The sequence below is a fragment of the Orcinus orca genome, chromosome 3, assembly GCF_937001465.1.
Source record: "Orcinus orca chromosome 3, mOrcOrc1.1, whole genome shotgun sequence".
Classification (NCBI taxonomy): Eukaryota; Metazoa; Chordata; class Mammalia; order Artiodactyla; family Delphinidae; genus Orcinus; species Orcinus orca.
Window position 1 is genome coordinate 78,659,577 of NC_064561.1, and position 26,384 is coordinate 78,685,960.

Below are 26,384 nucleotides of genomic sequence, written 5' to 3' on the forward strand. Positions count from 1 at the left end.
AAGAAAATGGAGTATAAGCAAACAAAAACTATTTTCTCTCAATTATTTTCTTCTTCTTTCTGAAGTTACATTTTCTCTCTGACAACGATTACTCTTACCTTAGGTTGTTTGCAAAGGTAGCGACAAAGTTCTCCAATGTACTGAAACACAGTCACATTATACTTTTTGCAGTCGTTCCAAAATTGGCTTGCTGAAAATTTCTTCTTTAACACACAAGTAGCACCTACAAGAAAAGGTATAAAAAGGCAAAAGGGAAAAAAATTCAAGGGCAGAATTAACGTAAAACACAAATGATGTTGCTCTGTCTAGAACACTTTTGCTCACTTTCAAGGCTTTTATAATCCATCAGTGGCCATTTATATCAAGCTCATTTGAAAACATTAATCTTACAGTCCAATAAGTCTTTTAAAAATATTCATCTTGTAATTTTATATTCTGACTGTAGATACACTTTTTGCAATATATGGGATGAAAGAAGCAGTCAAAATATGTAGGAGAATTACAAGTATTAGAGCATGAATATAGATGAGGTCATCCTTCTTCACAGAAACCAAGAATATTCACTTGCTTTCAACGTTGAATATATATATAGTATTCATTTTTAAAAACTTTTAAGCAGTCTCAATATAGTTTGAGATTGAGAGCTGGTAAGGTAGAGTTAGTATGAAAGCACCAACAAAAAAGGTTCATTGATGACTGCTAATTGTAACATCCTAATTTTAATAACAATGTAAGTCATATGAGTATGTTCCAAGGAAAATACTAATGTCTTGACCCTCATCTTTATTTATTGTGGACATTGATCATATTTGAAATATACTATTCTATAAGATTACTTTATAGTATTTTAGACAAACATAAATAATGGTGAATTATCTCTGTATATTATTTCTGGGCTAACTAGTAACAGACACATAATCTCAGCACGGTTATGAATGGAATCTACTGAGTCACCAGCTCTACCAACTGACTTCTTGGGTATCTGGGGTACACTGTTTGCAAAGATAGCCTCAACAATTTCTCCTACGCCCTTACCTTTGCAGTGTGAATTTGCCACCCTTCCCTTCAAGAAGTGGGGTCTCTTTCCCAACTCTTCAAATCTTGAATTTAAACTGGCTTTTGACTTGCTTTGATCAACAAAGTGCAGGTGAAATGATCCATGTTACTTCCGAGGAGGCTAAGACTTAAGAGCTACACAGCTTCTGAGTTCACCCTCTGGGAAGGCTCCTACCACCATTTAAGGGCAGGGGCGGCAACCACTCAAGGGTGAGCGACCACATGGAGAGGGAAGCCCTGTCTACAGCCAGATCCAACCACAAGGCCAAATTACTGCTCTTGCCACTTCAGGCATATGCTGAAGTATGTGATGAAATTGTGTCCTTTTAATAAATATTTTTTTATAATTGTATAACATGCACACGATCACTCTGAATTCTACTGATAGAGTTTTGCACTTTAATGAAGGCAAGTTCCAATTATTAGGCATTTTGAGAACTTATGAAACAGAAAATAAAAGCTTACCTAACTCAATACATCCACCAATTCCCAGGAGAGATCCTGCGCTATGATACAGAGGAAGGGATATATAAATGATGTCATTGGAAGTACAACCAAAAGCCCATAATCCAGCAGAACTCTTCATAGCCTGCAGCTGACAAATCACAGCTGCTTTTGGGAGACCTAGAAGAAAAGAAAGAAAGAAAGAAAGAATAGAATAGATACTATGCTGGTATCAGCTACAACAGCAGTTGAGACAAAAATACATCAAAATGGTCTATATCCTTGGTAAAAGGGGCCATACAAATGTCAGCTACAACTGTAATTAATCTCTAGAATCTTAGATCTACCCAGAAGGATTAAAACTATAAAATTACATAGAGTTTGAGATCTTGTAAGGTTCAAAGAGCCATATCTGCTATAAAGATGCCAAAAATATATCATTCTTTCTCTGGTTCAACAGATTTACTGAATAAAGCCCAAGTTGTCATGGGTTTTTGGTGACAGCACATGTAGCTATGAACCCCAGTCTACAGTGACTTCCAGACACTCACCAGGGTGAGCCTCAAGTCCGCCTTGCTGCTGCACCTGCTTTGATATTTTCTGACAGGCTTTGTGCTCCATTTCCATTAACTGGAAGATCTCATACACAAAATTGGCATGATCTTGCCTACCACCCTAACCAAAATTCACTTATTACATTTTTTCAAAAGAAGTTTCTGTGGCTTTTCCTGATAGGTTGGCATCTCACACCCTAAGAGTTTATTGTCATCCACATGTACTGGGAATTCCTCCAAAATTTCTTCTCAAAGCCATGTATAAAGATTTTGAGTGAGACTAGCATCCTTGATTCTTGATAATGCAATGCCTTTCTCTTCTTCATTGAGAGCAAATATTTATGCATTTTCTGCTTCTGAGAAGTTCCCACCTACTGTTCTTCAGTCACCATATTCCCTACTTTCCATATTGTTCCTGACCTCATGGCAACCCAGCCTTAAAAATAACTTTTCAGTTGGAGGTATGTCGAAAAAAGAAGGATGCTTTATCTAGTTATTTTCCACCTGTGTGCTTATGTCACTCCTGTAAAGCACTTTAGTGAGCGAATTAGTCATGTTTTCGTTCCTAATTTGGTTAGCTTTAAGTGAATAATGATCTCATTAATTTATTATTAAACCATTCAAGGTACTCAGACTTTTTGATAAATGAGACAACAGATAGGAGCTTATCCAACAAATGAAAGTGATCAAAGGTTCATGGAGTTTAAAGTTTTAAAGAAGGAAAGAAGAACCAACAGAATAAATGAAGCACGTTAAAACTGCAAGTTAGAGTCCCTTCTTGGAAGAGTTAGAAAGCACATTAACATATTAAAGCTTTCGACAAGCCCAACAGTACAGAAATGTTACTATTTTTTCAATGATGTTTCTCAAGCTCATGTGGTCATAAAGCCCCTTTACAACTTTTATTTCCCTTCTTTGTAGACATGAAGGGACATGCTGTGCCACATGCTTGGAGAAATGCTACCTTAGATGGTCTCTGAAGTCCTTTGTTCTTCTAACCTTCTATGAATCCCTAGCATTGAAACTCCCCACATGTCCGCAGATGTGAGGAGACCACTGGGATAAGGTCCAGGCATAAAGGTGGGAGTGAGGCTGTGTCCAGTGAATTGGGGATTAGCAGGAAGAAGGAGGAACAGATGATATCAAGAGAAAACCAATTTAGGGGCAGGGATGAAAAAATCTGGGGAATTCGGGGATAATTTTGGAAAAATGGAAAAAGGAAAGAATCCATAGGATTAAGGAGAAGGAGGGACAAAAGTAAATAGAGACATAGATGGTGATAGCAACTAGCCCCAGGCGCAGCGTGGAAGGCAGTTCTGTCTTTTTCCCCCTCCCGCTACTTACCGGAGTGGCTGAAGGCAAGGTTGCTCTGACCAGGCTTAAATAGCCTTTCCTAGAGATCTTCAGGCACCTAACCAATTTCAGTGAGCAACAACAGAACCAGAAGCTGGCAGACTGAACACATACATAGGCCAAAAGAATGGAATTGGAGATGACAGCAACACAATTTTAGAAAGGCAGATGGGGACTTCCCTGGTGGTCCAGTGGGTAAGACTCTGCACTCCCAATGCAGGGGGTCCAGGTTCGTCGGGGAACTAGATCCCACATGCATACCGCAACTAAGAATTCACATGCCACAACTAAGACCCGGCGCAGGGAGGGAGGGAAGGAAGGAAGGAAGGAAGGAAGAAAAAAAAGAAAGGCAGATAGACAACTGGTGACTGACACAGCAGACCCAAGAAGATGAAACCGAAGCTGAAGCCTTGAAGAAAGTTGGTTTGCTCCCACAGAACCCCAGCGAGGCTCAGAAACTTGATGGCCAGGTACCCCCCCAGGTGGAATATCAATATGGAACTATAAAGAGGGAGCTAGGTGGGAGTTATGTTTAAGAAGCAATTCCATCAGAGTCATAGATAAGGGAATCACCCCTTGTTCATCAAGATCTCACAGAATCTCCCAGGTCAAAGACATGTGAATGGTATAAAAACTGACCTCAATCCTTTCCTTACTCAGAGACATTCTAAGTCTGTTCCTGGGTCCATGGATATAATATTTTGGTGAGCTTGGGCAAACAGAACTTCATAGTAGTAAAATGATTAGGAAAGATTCAATATAATCCAAAATGCTCCCTTATAACCTGCCTGAAAGGGCCTATGAGCAAACTCTACTGCCGTCATCTAACTTTTCCAAGTCTCATTTCTTTACATCACTTCGTAACTTGCACCAACACCTTCATCGTTATCAACATTATAAGATTTTTATGTGAGAATCAAGTGATTTTTATGATAATAGGTGACATACTAATATTAATTCTCATGTTCATTACAATTATCATCACTTAATTCAGCTCTGGGTTTTGAGTTGCAAAACATCAGCTTATATTAGAGAGAGAGAACAAGAGAGATGCTTTTAATAAAAAATGTCAATGAAGCCTCTAACAAGGCTCAACGTGAGACAGGCTGGGAGCTGGCGCCTGGGATCCTTTATTGGAGTTGCTTCACCTTGAGCAACAGAATACAAAGAAACTATAAGGGACTAAAAATAACTGTGCACGCATGCACAGTTGAGGCAATTATGAACAATAAAATACAAAAAGGCCACAGATCAACTGCCATTTCTGAGGTGCCCAGAGCAAAAGCAGGGCACTGCACGTGATCCCTGCACAAAGTACCACCCAGGGGGTGGGCAGAACACCTAAGCCACCCTCCAGCCCAATCCACCAATCCACCCCCACCATTTAAGGAACCAGTCCCTCCTCAGGGAGTAAGGGCACCTGTTACTTCTTTTCACTTCCTCATGTGCAGCACAAGTCCCGATAAAGCCTAGCATGAATCCCTCATCTGACCTCTTATCAATTTCTATTGAGTAGAACTTAATCAATTTCTATTGATTAAAGAGTCCAAGGGCCCTAGTCAGTAAAAAATATGATTTTGTTACATTCTTTGATAGCTTTGTATTTCTAAAGCATGACATCTACTATATGCCTAATTCTGTATGTTGCTCTGCTCTGATCTCTACATGACCCCATGTTGCTCAGAACTTTAAGCTAACAGGAGATGCTATCTGTATAACTTTCCCTGTATAAGATCATTCACAGTCCAAATTTGGAAGAATGTCAATAAATGCTTTTGATATTTTAAAATGCAAAAAATAAAATAAAATTACAGCCCCAGACTGCTTCCTCCACACTGCTATAAGATCTGATGTGTATTCTCTGGAAAAAGATGAGCCTCTGGAAACACCAGGAAGAAGAGAGGTTGAACAAGTAGGGAGAATAAAAGAAAGTCTGCATCCTTCTCCAGCTCCCTTTTCACACTTGACTAGTTTTCCCTTCAAGATTTTTATCTGAGGAATCTAAGGCGCCTGGAAGTAAAAATTGACAGTCACGAATCTCCCAACAAAATGTCGTGAGCAATGAAACTAACCAGTCCACAATCCCACTCAATCACACAGAGCTTCTAGTTAGGATTTGGTTTGTTTGTGTGTGTGTGTGTTTTGGTGGCTGCATTTTAAATATGCACAGCCAAAGGTCACCAGATATTTGAGAAAATCCTCTAGGGTAAAGGACAGAGAGCAACATAAAACAAAAGATAAAAGGATGACAGAGAAAATAGAGACAAGGTAGAGAGGAGAAATTTTCAAAAAATATTAATATTCTGAGAGATATAAGACAATGAAGTATCAATAATACAAAAATAACATGCTACAAAATGAGAAATAGTAAGAGAACGCAAGGGTTAAAAGATAAATCTCTCAAAAAGTAAATCAAGGGGTCCCATCAGTGAAAAACAGATTTTTTTTTGGCTGACTGCTAAAAGCTAAATTATAGAAAGTCATCTCTTGTCAAAAGGTTTACACCTTCCCATCTTGATTTTAAAAGCATGTCAAACAATCCACATGAGATGCCATAAACGTGAACTGTAGGAGGAAATGGTACAATCTTAGTGAATGGGAATTGGAATCAAAAGGGTTTGCTCTAAAATGTCAAGGCAGTTGCTTGTGTTTAACTGTGAACAAATAAAAATTTATTGTTTTGCACTTAAAAAAAAGTCAATCAAAAGGTAAGAGAAGGAAAATAGGATATAAAAGATTAGAAAATTAATAACTAAGTGCAAGGAGGCCAATCTTTAAAAAGTTAGAGTTCCAAAGATAAAAGAACAAACAAGCAAACAAATATAATAGAAGGAGGGAATGGGCAGAAAGAATAGAAATAAAGAAGGAAAAAGAAGAATATGTAGACACCTTTAAAAAAAAATTTTCAAGTACCTAGACTTGCAAGACATGAGTTTCTAGATTTAAAAGGCTTGCAAATTTACCAGCAAAATGGATAAGTAAGACTGGTTCCAGTACAAATAATCATGATATCATAGACTACTGAAGGCTAATAAAAGATTCTAAAAATCCCCAAAAAGAAAGAAAGAAAAACAATACCAGGTTGCAAGTAAAGGATTAGAAATCAGAAAGAAAAAGACTTCTCAATATGTGTACTGGAAGACAGAAGATAAAAAAGCAATGCCTTCAAGCCCCTGCATCAACATCATTTCTAATCTAGAATTCTATACAAACCAGTGTAAGGGTAGAAAAAGACACTTTCAGGCATATAAGGACTTAAAACATACCTGCTAAATACTCTTTATCAAGCAGCTAATGAAAGCAGTGCAGTGATAAAATGAAAAGCAAACTAAGGAAATGAATTTAGAATCTAAGAATCAGGGGATCAGAAAAAAAGAAAAGAGTTGAAGGGAATTCTCAGGGTGATGGTGAGGAATGAACCCAGGACAGTAAGAGAGCAACATGTCAAGACTGGAATCATAGGGAGGAAAGCTCTGGGAAGGGTGCAGCCAAGACGTGGGCTTGACAGAATACAGACTAGCTTTGCAACATGTAAAGGTGAGTTACTTTTTAATAAAGGGATGGGTACGAACCATTTATAGGTGTATAGAAAACTAAGCAAGCAAACAAACAAAACCAAATGATTAATCCAAGGTTGGGGAGAGTTTTACATGAAAGGAAATAAATATAATTTTGTTATACTATAGAGCTCAGCAAGAAATAGTACTTACTAAGTTATGATACTGATACCAATCAAACAAAAATTTATGATGAAACAATATTAGGGTGATATTGGGGAGAGAAAGTATCTGCACCAGAGAGAAAGAAATGAGTGGAGGGAGAGAGTGGTAAAGAAAGAAGATAAAATCCTCATCTTCCATTGTGGAAAAGCAGTACATACTTTTTAGTAGGTACCTATTAAGTATCCAGTAAAATACTATTCATAAATCTATTTAGATAAATGGAGGTGATTACAGAAGGAAAGATCTAAAAAATACTGAATGTAATTGGTTTCGGGATGGAGAAATAGAGGGGTAAGCAGGGTACTTTTCTCTAAAATTTTTAAAACTATTAGAATTTTTCATCTCTGTGATGTATAACTTTAATACAAATAAATATCAGACAGAAAAAATTAATAGCACTTTTGCTTTCAGCCTGTTGTGCAAATGTATCAAACACTCTGGTTTTAATCTTCAAGAACAAAAGATGTTAATAGTCTGCTCCACACTATTCTCTTTTGGGGTGGGGAGGGGGGTCGGAGGGAGCAGGGAGAGGTAAAGATTGTTTTGAAGACCAGAGTCACTTTCTATTTTTACAAGAAAACACAATAAAAACAAATTTGTCAAGTACCTTCCGTTGGAAGTTTTCAAAGCATATAATTTCCAAAATTTTATTGTCTCTTTCAAAGTCCAAAGTCAGTCTGAATTTATGCTGGCGACTTGATACATATTAGCATTTCCTAGTTCATTTATCAAAGCTGCTGCAAACAAAGTCAAAAAGAAAACCATAGTCTACTCTCCAGTATAGAGGAGATCATTGTTAGCCTCCAAATAGGAAAAAGGAAAAGAAAAAAGTAAGAAAATTTTACTAATGCAACAGTAGTTTTGCTTACAATACTACCTGTGCATAAGAAATTAGTACCAATATTTTTAATATGCCTCTAATTCAAACTCCCAGTCATCTTCAAATTAATTACAAAAGCTTACTTAGACTACCAAAGATATCATTCAATTTTTCTTAAGAATCAATTAAGTTTAACATTTCTTTCGAATTCTCAGGTAGTTTCACATTCTTTGTGTGTGTGTTGTTGTTTACCTAAAAAAGGGAAAGTTTAGTGACTTGATTCTATTTTGTATCCTTCCTCAAACCTGCAATGCCTTCAAGATTTCCTGTTTCTCATATGTTCCAATCAACTTATGAAAAACGAGGAGAGCCAGCTACAGGTGCTTAAATTGCAGCTACACTTGGACTGTGCTTAGGATTTAACATTTTATACAAGAATTAAGAAAATGGTTTTAAAGTAGACTAACGGATTTTTTTAATCCAGCAGGATAATTAGAAACTATTTAAACTAATCTTTTCATTTTATACATTAGGCAACTAGGGAAGCTAGCAAAGATCCTGCCAAAGAAGCTGGCCAAATTCCACACTCTGAGCAACCAGGTTGGGTCAAGTCTTCACACATTCCTATGCCATTTGTACTACCAAACTTGAAGAAAATCTTTCCACATGAGACAATGGCCAAGTGAACATGGTGACTTGTCAAGTTAAAGTTAAAACAATTACCTTTTTCATCCAAGTTTGGGAGTTCAAAGATGCAAGAACCCCAGGCCTTCTTGGATGCATGCTTTCTGAGATGTCTGGTGACTATGAAACCGAGCCCCCCTAAAACCAAGTTCTCTTACCAACTTTATGATTAATCTCTCTACATCCAAAGCTTTGTTCCCTTTCTTGTCCCCTCTGACCTCAATTCTGGGCTAACTGAACAATAATCAACCAGAGTCAGATGACTAAAATTGCTCTTGCGGATAACATTGTTAATGTACTAAAGTAGCTATTATAGATATCATTAACGTGTAAACTCAGGTTGTTTCTCCAGGGTGAGATGAGCTCACAGACCCTCAAGCCATGAAGCACCTGGTCAGAGAGTTGTAAACCAGAGACAGCCTGACTCCCCGGAAACTGGCACAGAAATGTCACAAGCTGATGATTAACCCTAGCTTCTTTGTTCTTCCCCTTTAAGAAACCCCTAACTCAAAGATCAAGTTGGAGTGGATCTGAGGCTGGGCACCCTGCAATAAATCCTTACTGGGCTGCAGACTCCCACTGTCAGAGTTTGGCTTTCTGTGTCAAGGGCACATGAGTTCTTTGCTCAGCTACAACTACACATGGCAGAGATTTGCCTGAAACTGCTGCTTTGCAAATACGCTGCATTCTTCTTAAGTTTCAAGAACAGATGGATCTTACCTGTTGTTCCAGAAGTGAAAATATAAAGATAAGGAGTCTTGAGGTTTGAGGCAGCATGGTGGCTATGTGGCACCTGACTGTCAGATGCTGTGCTCAGTTTTTCTTTGAGTGAAATTATGCCTTGTGGAACAGACTCTTTCATTGCCCAAACACTGATATCTGCTGGGAGGCTCGGAAGGATCTCTTCTATAGTTTCAAGCAAATCTGAAAGCCAAAGGGTTAGGAGTAAGTAAATAAGACATAAATCTCAAAGCACTCACCTTGTGTGTTCTTTTGCATGTTGGAACAGGGATGATATGTAAATACAACGCTTACTTCCTTTTCATGTTGGATAAGTAACATCCCAGCCATTTCATGAGTATGTTTCAACATGACCAACGGAAAGGAAAATCTAGTTATTACCTGATTTAATCAATGCAAATAGCCCAATTCAAATTGAACTTTGGAGATTCCATTATCCGGATTGTGTTTTTTTCCCAATTTTTAAATAAAACTCTATTTTCGTACTTTGCTTTACATTTAAATTCAGGACACTGCACTAAACATTCTCCTTGAAATACAACTCAGTAGCTCATTATTCCAAAAAGCCATCTGTCTGTCACTGTTTAGTTCTACTATAATGTAATGATCCAGGAGAAACACCTGACTGGATTCACAAGATTATGGCTTAGAGACCATTTCAGAGTGAAAAGTTAAATGAGGAGATTCAGAGATGCTCTTTCCTCTGGATTAGAATAATTAAAGGTAAAAGGTCTTTGAAAGCAAAAGGAGAAAAAGAACACCTTCCAGAAAAGGCAGTAGGATCCACGGTGCACAGCAGGCTATGACAATGGCAGGTGAGAGCGGGCTGGTGAAAGCAGAGCCTGTGTCAGCAGCAGTGGGATCCGAGGCCTGGCTAGAACACACGTCAAGCAAAAAAGACGGCAGAGGAGTAGAAAAGCCAGAAACACGGGTGTCTTCAGGCCTGAAGAGCTTAGGGGTCCTCACAAGGTCAAGGGTCTGGGTTGAAATTCAGACTGGAGAAAGGAAAAGGGATACTTCTCTCAGGAAGCATCTACTGTACACATTAACAAACGAGCAACTGTGGAAGGGAGACTGCGTTGAGTCACTCTGGGAGATTGAATTAGACCTTCTTAATTTGATCTTTAATATAGGAGAAACTGTCGTCTGTCCAGGAGGAGGGCAGTGGTAGAGAAGGAGGGAGATGGAGAGTGGGTGCAGGTCCTGGAGAAGGAAATATTCAGCGTGAAGGTATCTAGCACTCCACGGGGTACAAAAGAAGCAGAGCATCGGCATTCCTTGGATGAGGTGGAAGCGAGCGAGGCATCATTTTTTTTTCCAAAGTAGAGAGACAAACAGTTATTTATATTCTTTAAATTCTTTTAAAATGTGACACTCCTTTCCTTCAACATGGATCTTTAACAGTGAAGATCCACTTTCATGTTCTACATGGGTGCTCCAGTTTTATTTTCGTATTATAATACATCACACTTTTCTAAGATAAAAGCGATTTCTGAGTGCTATATTATTTATCTTAAAATCTACATTAACATCCACGGGGATATTAAGCAGTGGCCTTTTAGAGTTAATGTAAGGAATGCCAAAGATTACCAGCAACCACCAGAAGCTAGGAAGAGGTGAGGAAAGATTCTTTCTTAGACCCTTCAGAGGGAGCGTGGCCCTGCAGATACTTTGATTTTGTACTTTTAGCCCCCAAATCTGTGAGGGGATGAATTTCTGTCATTTTAAGCTACCCAGTTTGTGTTATTTTATTACACCAGCCCTAGGAAACTAATTCAACCAAGGTCACAAGTTGGTGGACAGAACTGTTAGTCTAACCTAACTCTAAAATCTATATATTACCTCATTAAAGAAATCAATGATAAAAAATATTATTAAATGTAAAATATACCCTGGTCAGAATGATAAGGTCCATGTAAATAAAACCTGTCCATCTAAATAATTACATTTTTAAATAATTTTTAAACAAAAAATAAAAAAGAATCACCAGATATATTCTATTTTGAAGCTGAATTCAGGGTGATGCATTAAACATCTTCCCGGAAATGTAAATCACTGTCTCGTTATTTCAAAAAGCCATCTGTCAGCCCTTAGTTCTACTATAATACAAAACATTTGAAAAAAACTCATGATTTACCGCCTCAAAATCTATAACCCAAATTGTTCACAAAGAAGCAGCAAGAGAAATACATCAAATAGGACTAGGAAATTCACAATAAAACCTGCAAGAAAACTGCGAAAACACAGAAAAATGATAAGGAGTTGAAATATCAGGGTTGGGGAGGCAAACTGGGGCTTGAAATTTTCTGAGTTAATTTTTATTTCTTTAACAAATCCAAATAAAATAACCTGTAAGATTCCAGAGAAAAATCTACTTGTACTGAGCATACACAGCATGCTGCTGTATACAGATTGCTTTGGTGAGAAGAAGTGAAAAATTACAAGGAATGCCAGGGGAAGGACGAGTCATAAATAAATGAAAAAGCAGGACAAGCACATCATCTGCATTTTGTATCTTCTTTTAATTTTTAGCACTAGATTTTGTTTAAATGATTCTCCTGGGCATTCTGAACATATAAGGTTAAGTCTCTGACTTGACCCATTTCATTACCTTAATTTCAAATTTCTCACCTGGAATTGTAAATTCACAGCACAAACTTTATGTGTTCTTAAAAATATGTGTGTCTAAATTGGCAAAGTAAGTACAAAGAAAGTTACAATATGATTAACTGTGGTCCCAAATCTTTGTTAGAATTGTAGAGTCCAAAAAATCAGAGTACTTACAGAGTGATGACTTTTACAAGAAAAAGGAAGTGAGTGGATTTCCTAGGAATCAGAGGAGATACAATTTAATCTCCTTCATACAATACAATTAAATTGACTTAGCTGAGACATTTAGAATTATCAAATAGAATTTTATCTAACCAAATTATTTCTTCAATAGTGGTAGGAAGTGTGGATGAGGATAGTGAAAATTGAAATAAAAATTTGAAAAGTCTTGTACGGGATAAAGAATCATTATTTACTTATCACTGTCAATCTTTCTTAATCAAATGGAAAGTTTTAGTGTCATTTTGCAAGTAAATTTTAAATATTAAGTCCCACCACAACACAGCATGTGTTTAAATACTTCATGGAAACTTGTTTGTGTTTCATGAAGATTTACTCTTTAGTGAAGTGTCCTACCATTGAAACCCATAGAACTGTAAGCACCTCAAAATGATGCCTGTCACTCCATCCTTTCACTGACTGTGCCTGGCACACACACCATAGGTGCTGGATATGGAATGGAGCTCTGTCCATGGGATCCACTGTAGGTGCAGGTCTTATCAGTAAATTACCATAAGAAAATGAGACAGACGACAATTCTACGAGATTTAACAAAGTCTGCACTACAGGAGAAGACTGAATCTCTCTTTTCAAAGCAATAGATTCTTCCAGGAAATATGCATATGCAAGGTACTGTGTTAGGAGGGGTTGCAAGCATAAAAAGAGGTAAATTATGATCTCTGCTTACAATCCTTTAGTACTGTTTGTACAAATTAATTTCTTGTTTCTACATCATTATTATGCCTCTTATTCACATTTCTAAGACTATGAAATCAATGAGTAAAAATGTAATATATTCCTCTAATATGCCATTAGTGTGAATTATGTTATTCATTCTGCATTAAAAACTCTTTTTTGGGGGCTTCCCTGGTGGCGCAGTGGTTGAGAGTCCACCTGCTGATGCAGGGGACACGGGTTCGTGCCCCGGTCCGGGAGGATCCCACATGCCAGCGGAGTGGCTAGACCCATGAGCCATGGCCACTGAGCCTGCACGTCCAGAGCCTGTGCTCCGTAACGGGAGAGGCCACAACAGTGAGAGGCCCGCGTACCGCAAAAAAAAAACAAAAAACAAAAAAAAACACAACTTTTTAAAAAAATTGAGGTATAGTTGATTTACAATGTTGTGTTAGTTTCTGGTGTACAGAGAACTGATTCAGTTATACATACCTATATATCCTTTCTCATTATAGGTTATTATAAGACATTGAATGTAGTTTCCTGTGACCTTGTTGTTTAGCTATTTTATATATAGTAGTGTGTATCTGCTAATCCAAAACTCCTAATATATCCCTCCCCCCTTTCCCCTTTGGTAACCATAAGTTTGTTTTCTATGTCTGTGAGTCTGTTTCTGTTTTGTAAATAAGTCTATTTGTATTATTTTTTTAATTCCACATATAAGTAATATCATATGATGTTTGTGTTTCTCTGACTTACAAAAATTATTTTTAAATTATCTTATTCTACATAAAACAAACTAATAGGTATCTCAAATGTATTGCTTATAGCTCTTAAAACACTGGCAAACATTTAACTTTAAACTTTTATGTGTTAATACAACTAATATGAAATTCATCTGCACAGGGTTAACTTGAGCTTTCCATAATGCAAAGCAATATTCACACAGAAACCAAAGTGAAGTTGTAGGTCTCATCACATGCTCATAATTACCATCCTACTGCTTAACAGCAGCTCAACAGGTTTCTCAAAGAACACATGGGTAGGCTATGGTGTCTAAGAAAACTGATGCTTAAGTAAGCAATGTCCTAAAGCAACGTATATCATGATGTAGATAACAATACTTCTTATCAGGCCAGAAACTAATTTCATCATCAACAATGTGCCAGCTATTTTTACAAATATTAGTTTATTGATAATCATAACCCTAGGAAGTACACTGGGGCATAAGCCTTTCAACTGTGATAACATATTCTTCCCTGAAGCACCTTTATTAACTGCCCTGAATACGAGCACACAAGTTTGTAAATGGGTTTATGGGTTTTCACTTTCAGCTGTCCCCACATCTTTTGGGGAGTAGACAGTGTATTTATTATTGGCAAAATTGTGCAAGAAAATAAAAAGTAGAATACTTCATTTGACATTATTTCCAACACATCTCCTATTGCCAGTAAATAATTATTACTCAGATGTGTGTTTCTCCCATTCAGCCTTGCCACTTCTCTGAGGAGGCACAATCCCTCTTTAAATTGTTTTTGCTCCTGTCAGTATTCAAGCACCATTCCCTTACAGTAAACACATGTTCAACATATACTGTACATAAGAATCCCAGGGTTGGTATCCTCATGATCACTGAAGAAAATAACACATGCTTAGAACAGTACCGTTTCCAACTAGTAAACCAGGAAGCCACTTAAACTTCCAATCAAAATCAGTTATTTTCTTTGGAATGGAGGTAATCCTTGACAGAGCTGAGTCTAAAACGGGAAAAAAAATTGCAAAACAGCCATTCATTCTACTACACATAAAAATTAAAATAGATATGTGACGCTATCATAGTACATGGATACAATACTACAGGTTCACATGAGCCATGTCTTATCTATCTGAATATGTATTACTTTCTATAGAACTTTCTACAGAATTTAAAGGGTCTTATTTATCCTCTACCTCTTCCTTTTGGTCTTTGAAAAGAAGATGCCTTTATGATTGAAAGTCATTTGGAGAATTACAATGGCTTGACTGTTAACTGGAATATTTGCCCTGCACAGTCTGAATGCAACAGATCATAAAAACGAACAGGGCAATGCTGCATGCATTACTGTAAGTTTAGAGAGCTGACATAGGATTGTATTTCTTGTGAACAGACACACAAAACCCTTCTGAGAATGTGGAGACACAAACTACTACTGAATATAAAGTAAAAAGGTTCTGGATAATATCAATATATATTTTTTAGTTATCCACTTATAATTATAATGATTTAATATGTGATATATTGAGAAAGGAGAGAGTGCAAAATACACACGTGCAAGTAAATCTGAGATTCTGTGGATGTTTAGTCTAAACACTAAAGACTACAAAGTCTAAAATGCTTTGACTTTTGGGGAGTCATGATTCTAACATTTAGTGACATTGATATAAAATAACACAACCAGAAATTCCATTGATATATCTACTGCCAAAATCAGCTATCAAAAGAACAGCAGAGGGACAATTCATGGGCAAAAATAGGCAAGTAAGTAAACAGTTAGTGAATGCCCAGATGTACGTTACAGTTTTTCATTAGGTCATTCAATCACCTATTCATTCATCCAGGCAGTAAATATTTATTGAGCATCTCCTTTACACTAAGTTCTGAGAATTTAGCAGCAAACAAAACAAACTTCCTTCTCTAAGAGCTTACATCTGAGTTCTTGGCCTATTCCTCAGAGCCACACAAATATCTATACGTGAATTGGCAAACAGATCTTTACCATTCCATTGAGTCACTGGGATAGCCACAGCATACAGTGACTGAGGCAAGAGGATTGGTGGGAAAGTGATGAAACAAAGTAGACGAATGGATGGAAGATGACAGAGAGAGAAGGAAAAGGAGCAGGGCAGAGGGAGGGGTGGAACGTGAAGGGAAGAGGAAAGGAAAAGATGGAGATGAGGGAATGGGCAGGAGCAGAAATGAGGACAAAGACAAAGGTATACCCAACAGGTTTTGAGATTTAGCATCAGAAAATCCAGGCTCCAGTTCCCATACTGCCTCTCCTAGAAGTAGGAGCTTAACAAGATTACTTGCCTACTCCCAACCATGCTTCCCTCATCTTTAAAACCAGGCTATGGCTGTGGTGAGGATGACATAAGATGTGTCTAAAAACAGCTTGTTATTTACACAGTACTTTAAAAATGGAAGAGATTATTATTTATTATTATCATTATTCTTATTATTGCTAAATATGTCAAAGGATATAATTACAAAAACTTTTAAAAGCCATACACAAACATCTCAACATTTTTCTGTTTGTTCCAAGTAAAGAGAAGAGCATATCTAGGTGGATGATAATCTTGGCAGCAGGCACTATTTGCAATATCAGTGTTGAAATATTGGGGATAAAGAACTAGGTTTAATACAAGACTATTTAATTTTCAGTAAGTGCTGAAATTTTCCAGGGAATGTTGGGATGCCACCTGATACATCTTCTAAATGAAACTATACAGATATAAAGCTTTTTTGCAACTATTTTTGAATCTTCAGAATGAGAAATAGGAATAATAGTTTTATAAACATTTAAATTTTTTCTAGTTATCTGTGCATGAAAAACCTAATGTCTTAATATTGGCAACTTTAATTTTACTATTTTTATATAACTGGAATGCAATTTTTTTCATGGTTATATCAAAAGGGGATTAACAGAGCCAGAAACCATTGGGCTATAGTGTATAATACAGCAGTCTTAACATCAGATACCAGGTTTTGAGTCTGCTCTGTACCTACTAAGCTGTGTCATCCTAGACACCCTAGATGAATTTCTTTCCCTTTCAGTTTCCAAAATATAGCTCTGTGCCTGCCTCTCAGAATCACTGGGAGTACCTTTTACACAGTCAGCCTTGAGTAAATGGCAACATTCGTATTTCTGTTAATGACAATTAGAGCAAGAATAACAGCTATTTCCCTGGTGGCTTAGTTGATACAGACAGAACTATCAGACACCTGCCATGATTAAAACGTCACCTATCACCATGGACCACCTTGGACAATATCTGGCCTGCCTATAAAACCTGTTTGACACTGTTTTTATATAATTTATGAAAAATAACATTTTGCTAAAACACAGCAAAGTGAAACGTTAAAGGTCCTATCCCAAACAGATAGTCCGACTTACTAGTCTTTCTTACAGCTAACACCAAATTAGAATGTAGCAGCAAAATCCAAATGAGATCCCTTAGTAAAAGCCCCCATGAATCTATAATGATAACAGCAATTATGTTAATTCACCAAGGATTTACTTTGTACATACTAGGCACTCAGCTAGTCACTTTACAAAAGTTGTCATTTAATCCTCAGAATGACACTGTGAAGGAGATGGTATTATCACCATTTTACAGCTGAGTAAAGCGAGACTCAGGGCAGCTGATAATCTTATCTTCAATCACACAGCTAAGAAGTGGCAGATCATAAGTGAAACCTGGGACTGTCTGGCTTATCTTGATCTAAACCACTTGACTGGTCTTTCCACCTGATACACTCTCCCTGGGGATATAATGATTTCATAATACATCTCCATTAGAAACATCCAATGAGAATTTAAGACCTCTGAAATGGAAAGTTCTAAAAGCTATATATAGAAATTGTTCATGGATGAGACGCAAGATGCCAAGAATACAGTTTTCAGGGTAAGAGCTTCAAATACAAAAAAGTGACCGTGATCTAAGCCGTGCTGTTTTACAAAACAAAACAAAACTAGTAATTAATAAAAATAGAACTGTCCTACCTTTGAAAAACATAAGCAGTTTATGTATTTTGGAGGCATGCTAAAAAGAACTGTTACTAGGATTTAAGGTTGATTTCTCCAGGTACCTACTTACTGAGCAGAGCAATTAAATGTTTTTGGCTTAAAATTCCAACAAAACCTGACTGGTAGTGGTAAAGACAAGGAAACTATGCAATTAGTTATTGGCAAGCAAAGCAAAAACTGGTGCAAGTAAAACTGCAAAATTAATTGGTCCTAATTAGGCAAAAACATGGTCAAGAGAAAAGTTTGAAAACTCTGTTTTGAGAGGTAACCAGCCCTATGCACTTCAAGCCGAGTCCCTCAGGAGACAGGATATGGGACGCTTCTCAGGTTGGCCTCAACATCACGGCCACAGAAATCTTTTCAGAGATATCGTGGCCCTTCTAGTTTGCTCTTCTAAAGGGACTTTATGGCTTTACTAATTTTTTGCACAATTTAAAGTTTAGATTTGCTCCAGAAACTGCAATCTAAATTAGAATGAGCAACTAAAATGTCAGAATATATCCAGAGATGCACTGTGATAGTTTTCCCTGCTGCATTCATATTATCACTGCCCCTGCACTAGAGGTAAATATTGCTTCACCATGTTATCAAAATTCTGCGTGACTCCTTTATCCTACTTATTGCTACAGTTCAGAGAAATTTTATCATACTAGTTAACTTCCTTCCAAGGTGAAGAGGAGCTGAATTTCAATCTTGGAGGATATTACTGTTGAATGGAAAAAAGAAAAAGAACAAAAATACACAATAGAGGCCTTCTGGCTTCTCCACTCCTATAACATAAGATAAAATCAGTGCTTAAGAGTAATAAGGGATAGATTGGGAGTCTGGGATTGACATGTACACACTGCTATATTTAAAATAAAATGCCTTTCTATGAAAAAAATATCATCATAAAATAAAAAGAGTAAGCATTTTAGCTATTTCATCAGGTCACAAACTGAGCTGGAAGGACAACTGGAACAAGCAAAAGCGAAAGCCTTGAATAACTAACCTTTCTACTATATACTGCCTAATTCATTTTCATGTGATGTGCAATTATTATATAATAAAGGTTACACGGAAGGTACTGTACTTTAGACACCACTGGTGTAGAAATGTAGATTTTTCCCCCCATACTTCTCTGTGAATCTAAAACTTCTATATGAGGTGTCAGTATATATCTATTAACCTAAAATACTTAAATATTTTCACTGAGGTCCTTGCCATGATCCTCCTCATGCTCCACCTTCCTACCCCCATGCAAGAAGCATAAGCATAAACCACTTAGATTATACCAAAGCATCCGTTTTCATACTGCACTTCCACTTTGTTATGCAACCCATCTTACTAGGTCCTTCATTAGTTAGGCACTCAACCAAAGACTTTTCTTTGTAGTTCACTGTCAGTATATTTATGCAAAGCCTAAATCGAAGGGGAGCGGGAAGAAGGTTAGCACTTACTGAAATAAAGAAAGTGATGCACAGGTTGGGGTGGGAGAAGGGAGAGAGAGAAGCTGAGAGTCTGCCAAGAGCCCGCCACTGGCTGGGAGGTGGGAGCCCAACCTTGCCAGGCAAATCCTAGCTTGCAGGCAGTGCAGAATAAGAGCAGACATGAAGACTGGCATTCATGCACTTGCGATTAAACATGTTTTTTCTGCAAAGGCAGTCAACCCGGATAATGTTACTATTGGAGGCAGTAGGTATTCCACAATGAAATCAGGATCACTTTCCTCCTCGTCAAATAATCTTGTCAGATCTGACAAAATTTAGAACTTACCAAACTCTATATCTCTGCGTTCTTGCACTCACTGAAGGTATCAAGAAAGGTAAAATGCGCGCCCCTACCCCTCCCCCCTGCCCCCCCCCGCCTTCGCTAAAATAATAAGCAGCAGAGATTTCAGAAGTCTTCAAAAGCTGTGCTAATAATTAGTAATTTACAACAGAGTAAGTGATTGAAGTGGGAGAGGGGGAATTAAACCATTGGCATAGAATTATGAAACTATTTTGTACCCTTAACATGCACACTTCATCACACACCCAGAATATTAGTTGTGAATTGGTTCTAACAAAAAAATGAGGGGGTAGGGGTAGGAGGCAGGGTTGCCATTCTGCACAAGCCGACCACACCCCATACTCTACCTGCACCCACCACGAGGGCCCTGGGCTCACAGCTGCGGATGCAATGCAGGAGGGAGACGTAGCGAATGTTGGAGTTGAGGAAGGCCACCACGCAGCCCAGCTTGGCCAGGCCGAACCACACGTGAATGAAATCGGGCTCATTGCTCATCAGCAGAGCCACGGTATCGCCCCTTTTCAGCGTGGAATGGTTCAGGAAGACATGGGCCACTCTACTACTCCTCTTGTCCACATCCTGATAGGTGTAGATGTCTCCCTCATAGATGATGAAAGGTTTCTGAGGCTGCTTCCTGACATGCATCAGGAATTTATCCAGGACAGTGACCAGCTCCCCTTTCAGTCTGTACATCTCCAACCGAAGTCCACAGTGTACCACCTTCAGCAGGTACCAGAAGTCGTCCCAGAAGTAAGGGTACAGGACTTTCTGCATGAAGCTCAGGAAGACCATTCCAGCCCCTAGTCCTGTTAGCCATGACAAGAGCATGGGGGCCACAGGGCCAGAAGGCAGCTCTGATCCCGGCCCTGCCATTGTCCTCTTCTAGGTGCACCTCTCCTCGGAGACACCTGGTCCGCAACGTGCAAGGCTAGCACCTGCAGCTCGTCCCAACCTTTCCGGGAAGAAGGGAATCTTGCGAAACAGAATCAGAAGTTTGCACAGAAGTCGCCCCAAGGAGTGCCGGGGATCAGGCGTGGGACACCTGGTGGATGAGCAGACAGCCCATGAGATAAGCTCAGGGCCTCGGGATCTATGAATCAAGCACAGCCCCCTCGCCTCTGAACCCCGACGGCCGCCCACGCCCTGCGGCTTTCTCAGGCGCCTGCCAGCCCTCCCCGGGCTGGTTGGGTCAGTCCCCGGTGCCTTCTAAGCCCCTGAGCAAACCCCACCACAGTCAGGGGCAGATGCCCTCCTCGTCGAGGTAGTCTTTCCGGTGCCTGCAACTTGGAGGCTGAATTCGAGCTGAGAGAAGCTGGGGTGGCGACTGCTTAGAAACGCACCGGCTTCCCGGCTTGATCAACCACAAACCGCGCAGGGTGACGCGGCCACACCTCCGTCCCGGGTGTCCCAGGTCTCGTGGGATCCGGGCCCCGCAGCGCCGCCCCGCGCCGCAGCCGCAGCCCAGCGCCCGGGAGCTCCCCTCGGGCACGTCGGGTCCCCGCGGGGCTCCCAGGTGACCGCCGCGCCCTCTGGAAGAGTTGCCTTCTACGCCGGCCGCGGCTCCGCTCCGAGAGTTCTGGAGCCGGTGTAGCTCTCCTCCGAGCCACGGCGGAGCTGTTGCCCGCCTCCCGCCCGCCTCCAGGCTCCCAGCCAACCCCTGCTCAGACCGCGGCCGCTTGAGCGACTCTGGCCCCCTCGCCGGCTCCTCCCTTGGCGCACGGCACGTCCAGCCCCCCGGCGAGTGTGCTGCGATCGGACTCCCAGGAGGGAAAGTCGCATGGCATGGGGTCGAGGGGAACCAGGCTGCTGGAACAGGGTCGGGGAGTTCATTCATTCAATAAATAGTCAATAAAGGAAACTAGGCTAGAGAGGCGAGGGGAAGAATTAAAGAAAAAACCCCAAAACTGCCGTAGGGGGCAGGGGGGAGGCAGGGAACAGGGAGACAGGCAACAACAAAAAAGATATTTATGAATTGGACAGATCAAGCAATATTTGAACTCTTTGTTCATGAAACATCACAAAGTTGGTTTGCCGTTCTACAAAAAGTATTTGTGAAAACTTATATCAGTAGGTTGGTATTGACATTTATACTAGAATTCTATCCTTAGAGTGCCTTGATAGTGCTTTTTTTTTTTTTTCCCGGTACGAGGGCCTCTCACTGCTGTGGCCTCTCCCGTTGCGGAGCACAGGCTCCGGACGCGCAGGCTCAGCGGCCATGGCTCACGGGCCCAGCCGCTCCGCGGCTTGTGGGATCTTCCCGGACCGGGGCACGAACCCGTGTCCCCTGCATCAGCAGGCGGACTCTCAACCACTGCGCCACCAGGGAAGCCCTGATACTGCTTTTTATAAAATTTTCCAGTACTGATTGATGTGGGAGCTTAAGTCCATACCCCACATCCATATATTTTTTAAAAGCATAAAATAATTTTTTTCCATTGAAATAATTTTAAAAAATGAACAGAACTTCAAACTAAGGATTCCAAAAGGGGGGAGGGCAAAGAGGAGCTGAAACAGGTAATTGCAAATAACAATAAATTTTAGACAATGGTGAAATTTTACTGAAGATAAACTGAGGGGTGTTTAATTACACATTTTTTTCTTTCACATACCACCATCCCAGCTCTCTGCTTTTAAGAAGTGTATAAATGGTTAATTGCACATATTGAAATGATTAAGCATTGCCTCACTTTGTCAGCTTTTCCTCCTTCAGTCTTATGTTCTGCAACTGGGTTCTAGCTAACCTCAGATTTCCTCATAAAGAAAAAACTGATAACTCCAAGGCAGACTGGTTTAATAATCTGAAAATGATTACTTTGAAGTCACAGTGAAGAGCCCAAAAGAAAGACAAGCCTTTAAAACCCTTTTGTGTAGATCAAGAAAATGCTTTCTAAATTTATTTGGAAACTCTGGGCTTTTCAATTCAGAAACACCTTTCCATTTAAAGAAAAGTATTAGTACCCAGTAGTTTACAACTGAGAAGTTAGTTTACAGCTTGAAAAGCATCTTTGACATTCTATGCTTTTCTCTCCTAGATCTAGTCTGAATCAGTCACCTCCAAGAAAACAATATTTGAAGCAGAGAATAGAATATGGAGCAGTTGGTCTCAGACTTTTGAATTCCAATACAAGTAAAATCTGTCCACCTCTACTGGAAAATGAGTAACAAAACATAGGTTTGCCATCTTTTTAATGTGTAAAATTAAAAACATTAAGCACACATTAAAACAATTACCATCTACTGTCACCACTATTTCATAAAGGGAAGAATTTATTTCAGCATTAAAGAAGGAAGGGAATACCATTATAATAAAAGACAGTCTTTGAGAATAAATAAAATTAACTTCATGAAAAACTCATGTGTTACACTGATTTTTCATATCACGGACCTCCTAACATCATCCCAGGTCATGGAACAAAATTTTTAGCAACTATTGATATAAGTGAGCTGAGAAAATATTTGGCACCATAAATGTGAGACAGTTTGATTTATTAGGAGAACTAAAAACATATGTTGCCAAAATTTATATTGGCTAAGGCCAATTCCATGCCTGAAATCTCACCACAAAGAAGGAATCAATGATCATCTTGGGACAGCTAGAAGTATTGTGTGTATTCCTACATTAGCCCCATGTAAAAGAAAAATCTTGCTTTATTTTCAGTCCAAATATGCTCTACTCTACCCCTTTCCCATTTCCGATTTGACTTTCCTCTCTAACCCACTCTCACCCCACTCTTTACCCTCAGTTACGTTGGGGATGAATTGTTTAGTGAGTAGATCAAAGTAAAACTGAAACAAAGCATCATATGATGAGCCATGACTTATGCCCATAGGATTTTAGCACTGTAAGTTGAAAATTTTTACTTTGTGAAGATCAGTTACTTGTGTTCATATGTTTTCTGATGAAATCCTACAGCAGTCACATTTTGGATTATGGGAGGTTTGGGGAAGAAGGTAGAGGTTTAGAAAGGCCCCAGATGATGCTACATTGGCACCAAAATACCATAACAGGTATTTGCACTGGGCCAAGAAGCACTGAGTTCCTACACTGCAGCTGGCACTTGGGGAAGGGGCTGGGGTGGAGTGGAGTATATGAGGAAGAGAGATGGTGAAATGAGAGTGAGAAATTCTGACTGTAAGTAAGACTCATCCACTTTAAAATTCTGTCCAAGAACAGGGTTTTGTTCAGGTTTTAATTACTGTTTTACTCTCTGATTGGAGTTCGGTTTTTAATGGGAAGCTTACTCATCCTACAATCTGTTTGTTTGTATTAATGAACAATTATTGCCCACGATAGTATTCCTCACAAGGACTCATGAAGCGAACTCAACATTAAAGATGAGGCTTCCTGTTAGAGAGTTGGGTGGTATTAACATTACCACATGTCTTAGATACACCAAACACTTCCTGAAATATAAAATTTTTATAGCACCAAATAAGTGATTCAGTAATAATGGTCTGGGTAACAATTCCCAAACAAATTAAATATATAATTATCATTTTTGCCACAGAATACAAACTATGCCTAGAAAGTCATGCCAGTCAGAATTCTGCCAAGACATTTTACACTCATATTTTATTCATGGCTTTTAAAAACAGTTTGCATACATCTGGATACTTCTGTTTATGATAACTTCCCCTTCCTCAGTGCTGGTGACATGTACTATTTGGAAAAGATGTTTATATAAAGTTTTATCACTGACTCTGAGTCCTCAGTGTAAGCCTCATTTCTATTTTATAAGCCACCTATGTGGAGGCAGGTCATCTGATCATTAATGAGATAAATCGAAGAAAGTCTTTGGCAGCTTTTATTAGGAATTAACAATGTACTGAATATTGCAGTGAGTTGTTCCATGGGCCCCTATTTTTGCATATCTGATAAGGTCTAAGATTTAGTCTAGAAGGTATGGGCAGGGAGAGTGGGACTTCTGAGATTCAGAGTGTATATCTTATTTCTTGACACATCCTGCAAATTTATAACACTTAAAATTAAAAATTTCCACCAAAGCCTTAATTATAATAATCATTTCTCCCTGGGCAGGTAGGTGGTCCAGAGCTGGCATGACTCTGCAGACTTCAACCTGTGCCTTCTACTTAGAAAAGCAAGGCAGCTGCTACAGCTCTTGCCTGTACCCAGTCATCGACCAAGAGAGGATGGGACCAGGCAACACCTCAGTTGGTGTTTCTTTGTTTAGGTTTCATTTTTTAGCTTTTTATTAAGTGAAAAGTTTCAAACATACATAAAGATAGAAATAATACAAATATTGCTTCCAAACCAAACTCGGGTCCACTTGCCCAAATGCAGCAAAGCCAATCTACTGACACCTGGTTGAGGTGAGAGAAATTTCAGTATTTATTGCAGGACGCCAAGCAAGGAGAACATGCTCAAAAGACCCAAACTCCCTGATGACTTTCAGGGAAGGGTTTTTAATGTCGACCTTAGGGGTAAGGGTTGTAGGGTACCTGATCAGCTCATGGACTTTCTTTGATGGGCTGGTGGTGAGGTAACAGGGTGATGTTTTGCAAATCTCAATTATCAGCCTTCTGATTCCGATCAGTCTGGCGTCTACGGCCCGTGGTGAGTGTGTAGTCCCCATCCTCTCCCTGGGTGAGGGTCTTAGGTTCTACAGAACAACTCAAAGATATGTATCAGATTATTATACATATCCCTTCAGGAGGAACTAGGACTCTTTCATTGCTGAACTATTTTTCAAGCTATCATACTTTTCTTGCTTAACTGCTTTTCCTGTGTTTCTGCATTCCCCCACTTCTCTAATTAGTAACTGCTTGAGTCTGCTCTTTGGAACTTGGGGAAGGCCTAGAAGACCAAAGCCTTTTTCTACAAATATAGAGGGGACATGGAGGGGCTTTTTTACCCAGGAAGGCCCTGCAGGGTTCTACTTAGTTTCAATCCTCCCTTTTCTTTGCTACTCCTCAATCCTGAGAGGAACAAGGGCAGGGCAAGAAAGAAAATAAAGTTTTGTTTTGTTCTGTTTGTGGTACGCGGGCCTCTCACTGTTGTGGCCTCTCCCGTTGCGGAGCACAGGCTCCAGACGTGCAGGCTCAGCGGCCATGGGTCACGGGCCCAGCCGCTCCGCGGCTTGTGGGATCTTCCCGGACCGGGGCACGAACCCATGTCCCCTGCATCAGCAGGCGGACTCAACCACTGCGTCACCAGGGGAGCCCGAAAATAAAGTTTTTGATTGAAAGGTTCATCACAGACTTGGCAAGGCAACTTGGTTTTAGGGGACTTGGTTTCACAATATCCTCCCCAATATACTCATCATCTAGGTTTCATGATTGTTAACATTCTGCCCAATTTTTTCAACTATTTTTTTCCTGAAGTATTTAAATTACAGACAACATAGAGTATTTCTACCCTAAATACCTCTGGGTACCTCTGAAAAAAGGATGTTTCCCTACCTACTCGCCATACAATAATTACATCAGATAAAATTAACAATAATTCTTTAGTACTATCTAATACTTAGTCCATAGTTGATTCCTTCCAAAATGTTTTTTAGAGTTGGTTGGTCTAAACCAGGATCAACTCAAGCTCTTTCTCTTTTAATCTGAATAGACCTTATCACAACCACTGTATCTTTTCCCAAGACATTTTCTAGTTAAAGTCCAGTGGTCTTGCAGAGTGTCCCAACTTCTGCACTGGTCTGATGCTTCCCCGTGTCTCCTTTAACATGTTCCTTTGTCCCCTGTATTCCAAATAAACTGGGAATTAGACTTAAGGACTTGATGAGGCTCAGGTTAAACATTCTGGGGGAGACTATAGGTGATTCTATGTACTTTAGGTTGTAGTACATCAAGATAAACATAATACCTAGTTGTCCTGAAATAGCACATCACTATTGATGATGAAATGTAGCTTACCGTATACACTGATCGGCACCTTGCTTCCTCCACCTAATGTGTCCCTGTGATTACAATCTGTCATTAT

General features: G+C 39.3%; 1 protein-coding gene across 5 annotated transcripts in view; it reads right to left on the bottom strand.

Annotated features, from left to right (window-relative positions):
- Positions 1–21,041, bottom strand: part of SLC27A6 (solute carrier family 27 member 6) — a 64,135-nt gene extending 43,094 nt beyond the window's left edge. For 2 of the 5 annotated variants that reach the window (XM_033405833.2, XM_033405836.2), the window contains exons 1-4: positions 19,783–21,041; positions 9,354–9,557; positions 1,522–1,680; positions 99–223 (exon numbers count right to left, since the gene is read on the bottom strand). In XM_033405833.2, the coding sequence (XP_033261724.1) occupies positions 99–223; positions 1,522–1,680; positions 9,354–9,557; positions 19,783–20,308 (1,014 nt within the window). In that variant the 5' untranslated portion in view covers positions 20,309–21,041. Of the gene's footprint in view, positions 1–98; positions 224–1,521; positions 1,681–9,353; positions 9,558–9,613; positions 9,672–19,782 lie in introns of all 5 variants that reach the window. The other 3 variants (XM_033405834.2, XM_033405835.2, XM_004279868.4) reach the window with 3 other exon arrangements.
- Positions 21,042–26,384: the final 5,343 nt, after the last annotated feature.